The sequence below is a fragment of the Penaeus vannamei genome, unplaced genomic scaffold, assembly GCF_042767895.1.
Source record: "Penaeus vannamei isolate JL-2024 unplaced genomic scaffold, ASM4276789v1 unanchor317, whole genome shotgun sequence".
In the NCBI taxonomy this organism is placed as follows: Eukaryota; Metazoa; Arthropoda; class Malacostraca; order Decapoda; family Penaeidae; genus Penaeus; species Penaeus vannamei.
In genome coordinates, this window is record NW_027213321.1 from 5001 (window position 1) to 7500 (window position 2500).

At 41.2% G+C, this 2500-nt stretch overlaps 1 protein-coding gene across 1 annotated transcript in view; it reads right to left on the bottom strand.

Moving 5' to 3' along the window:
• Positions 1-1458: 1458 nt before the first annotated feature.
• The window catches only part of LOC113803873 (uncharacterized), a gene marked incomplete at its 5' end in the record, with an annotated part of 18542 nt that continues 17500 nt past the window's right edge, over positions 1459-2500 (bottom strand). The window contains 3 exon segments of the mRNA XM_070119538.1: positions 1459-1493; positions 1956-1971; positions 1974-2101. Coding sequence (XP_069975639.1) covers positions 1459-1493; positions 1956-1971; positions 1974-2101 — 179 coding nt within the window.

A 2500-nucleotide genomic window follows, 5' to 3' on the forward strand; every position in this document is an offset into this window, starting at 1 on the left:
TGTCTTCACATCCCCACAGAACTCTGCCGGGATAATCCTTCGTAGAGAGCTGCTGGCCAACAACGGTTTCACAGTTGCCCGTTATGACTGTAGGCCTACAACGCGATAGGCCTCGGGGGCGTTGCCTGGAGGAGGTAGAGGAGGTCAGTCGTCACTCAACATCGAGCTCGGGGGGAGGGTGGTCATGGAGGCTCCGTTGAGTTCTCCGTGTTGCAGGAATTGCAATCGGTTCAGTTAGACCATTTCAGTCCTTGAGTAATCCGTTATATAGCACGATGACCAAAAATGAGACACACTGCCGAAAGAAACGCTGAAACATGAGGTCAGCTGTTCGCAGTGTCAACGCAGTAACAGAAGTTAGAGCAATTAGGGCAGGTAAGGTCAGCTTTACCTCGCGCAACAGTCACAGTGACATGGTGTCCAACCCGACATTGAGTCACCCTTGTCATGCAAGTGGGCGACCTTCCTTCCAGGTTATAGTGTCCGCATGACAGAGACCGTGCACCACACACGCATACACGGACACACACACAGCTACACACACACACACACGCACGCTCTCTCTCTCTCTCTCTCTATTTCTCTATCTCTATGTCCCTTTCTCTCTAAATCTCTATCACCTTTTCTCTCTCTATTTATCTCTCTTTCTCTCTGTCTCTCTCTCTCTCTCTCTCTCTCTCTCTCTCTCTCTCTCTCTCTCTCTCTCTCTCCCTATCTCTCTATCTATCTATTGTTTGTGACAGAAGTGGCATCTTTTCCAGCGGTTACGGGAAGCGCGACACCTTCCACGCGACAGGAATCGAACAGGCGGTAAACACTTGTCGAGTTGCCAGATGCATTTTCCCTACTTCGGGTATTTCATGCATATTCGTACTTATATTAGATATCTATAACACGGCACTACCCACCATAAGCTATCAAAAGCCATCTTAGATATCATATTCCAAAATATTGTGTACCTGTTGGAAAAATTAACCAGTACAGTAAAATAGCAAGGCGTCAACCGCGGCCATTTCCATTACGTCACAGAAATGGGCGGAGCTTAGAGGCCTGTCTCGCCTCCGATCACAAGACGGCTTTCGGAAAAGATGGAATATTAGTTGGTACTATTTTCATTTCATCAGTATATCATAAGTTTGTAGTACGAAAATTACTTTTATTATTTTTTAATATACTACTTCATTTTTTTTTTTTTTTTTTTTTTTTTACTGAAGACTGCAACAATTAGTGTAAATTATGGAATAGTAAAAAGAAAGAAGGAAAAGAACAGAAGTGATTTTAAAGAGATTTATTCCTTTACAGTTCATAACATCACCCCAGTTACAGTCAGTTGATAATACATATTTTCTCAGATACACAAAACCAACAATGGTCATTTGGAACTACATAGGACCATGGTTATTTGAAGTCCTATAAATTCCCATGTATTTCAGTAGTCCATGACGTATGTATGTCATGTTAATATCCCTTCTTGATGGGCGAGGTCTTACGCTCTGAAAAAGGAGATAAAAAGGAGATAAAGACATTTGCACCATGTCATCAGTACTATGAATATATATATGAGAGGGAAGTGCTTTATTCCAGGTAATTAGACGCCATAGTTGTTCTTCCTCCTCCTTCTTCTTACGTGAACCTCACATTCGCTACTCTCTTTTGTATCGTGTCCTATCGTAATTGAGTGCGAGGAAAGGTCGAAGTAGGGAAACAAATTGTGAAGATAGGTAAATAAATACACACAAAAGCATCCCCACACATATACATACAGAGAGAGAGATTGTGTATGTATGTCTCTAAACACACACATATATGTGTGTGTGTGTGTGTGTGTGTGTGTGTGTGTGTGTGTGTGTGTGTGTGTGTGTGTGTGTGTGTGTGTGTGTGTGTGTGTGTGTGTGTGTGTATGTGTGTGTGTGCAAAGCAAATCCACCAACACGACCAGAGTGCCTCCCACTCACCGCATGGCCCATCATATTGCCACTTCTGAGCCCTCAGCTCCCGTACGCCGCCCAAGTGAAGAAGCAGCTGTTCTAGTAAGTCCTCCCGCCGCCGCTGTTACTTCTCACGGGGTCGACGTACAGGGGGCAGGCAGTGTTACCACATCCTGCGAGGAGAATGGGTTGTTAGTTGGGTAGGCAGGTAGGTATGATCGATAGACAGATGGTTACGTAAGTAGATGATGATTGATCGATAGATATATGTACATAGGTAGACTGATAGATAGAAAGGTAGATATAGATAGATAGATACAGATAGGTACATATATAGATACAGATAGATAATTGCATGTAGAAAGATGCAGAAATATATATATATATATATATATATATATATATATATATATATATATATATATATATATATATATATATATATATATATATATATATATATATGGAGATACAGCTAAACAGATAGCTAGATGTAGATAGATGCAGGTGGATAGATAGATATATGTAGATAGATAGATAGATGAATATGTAAATAGATAGATAGATGAATA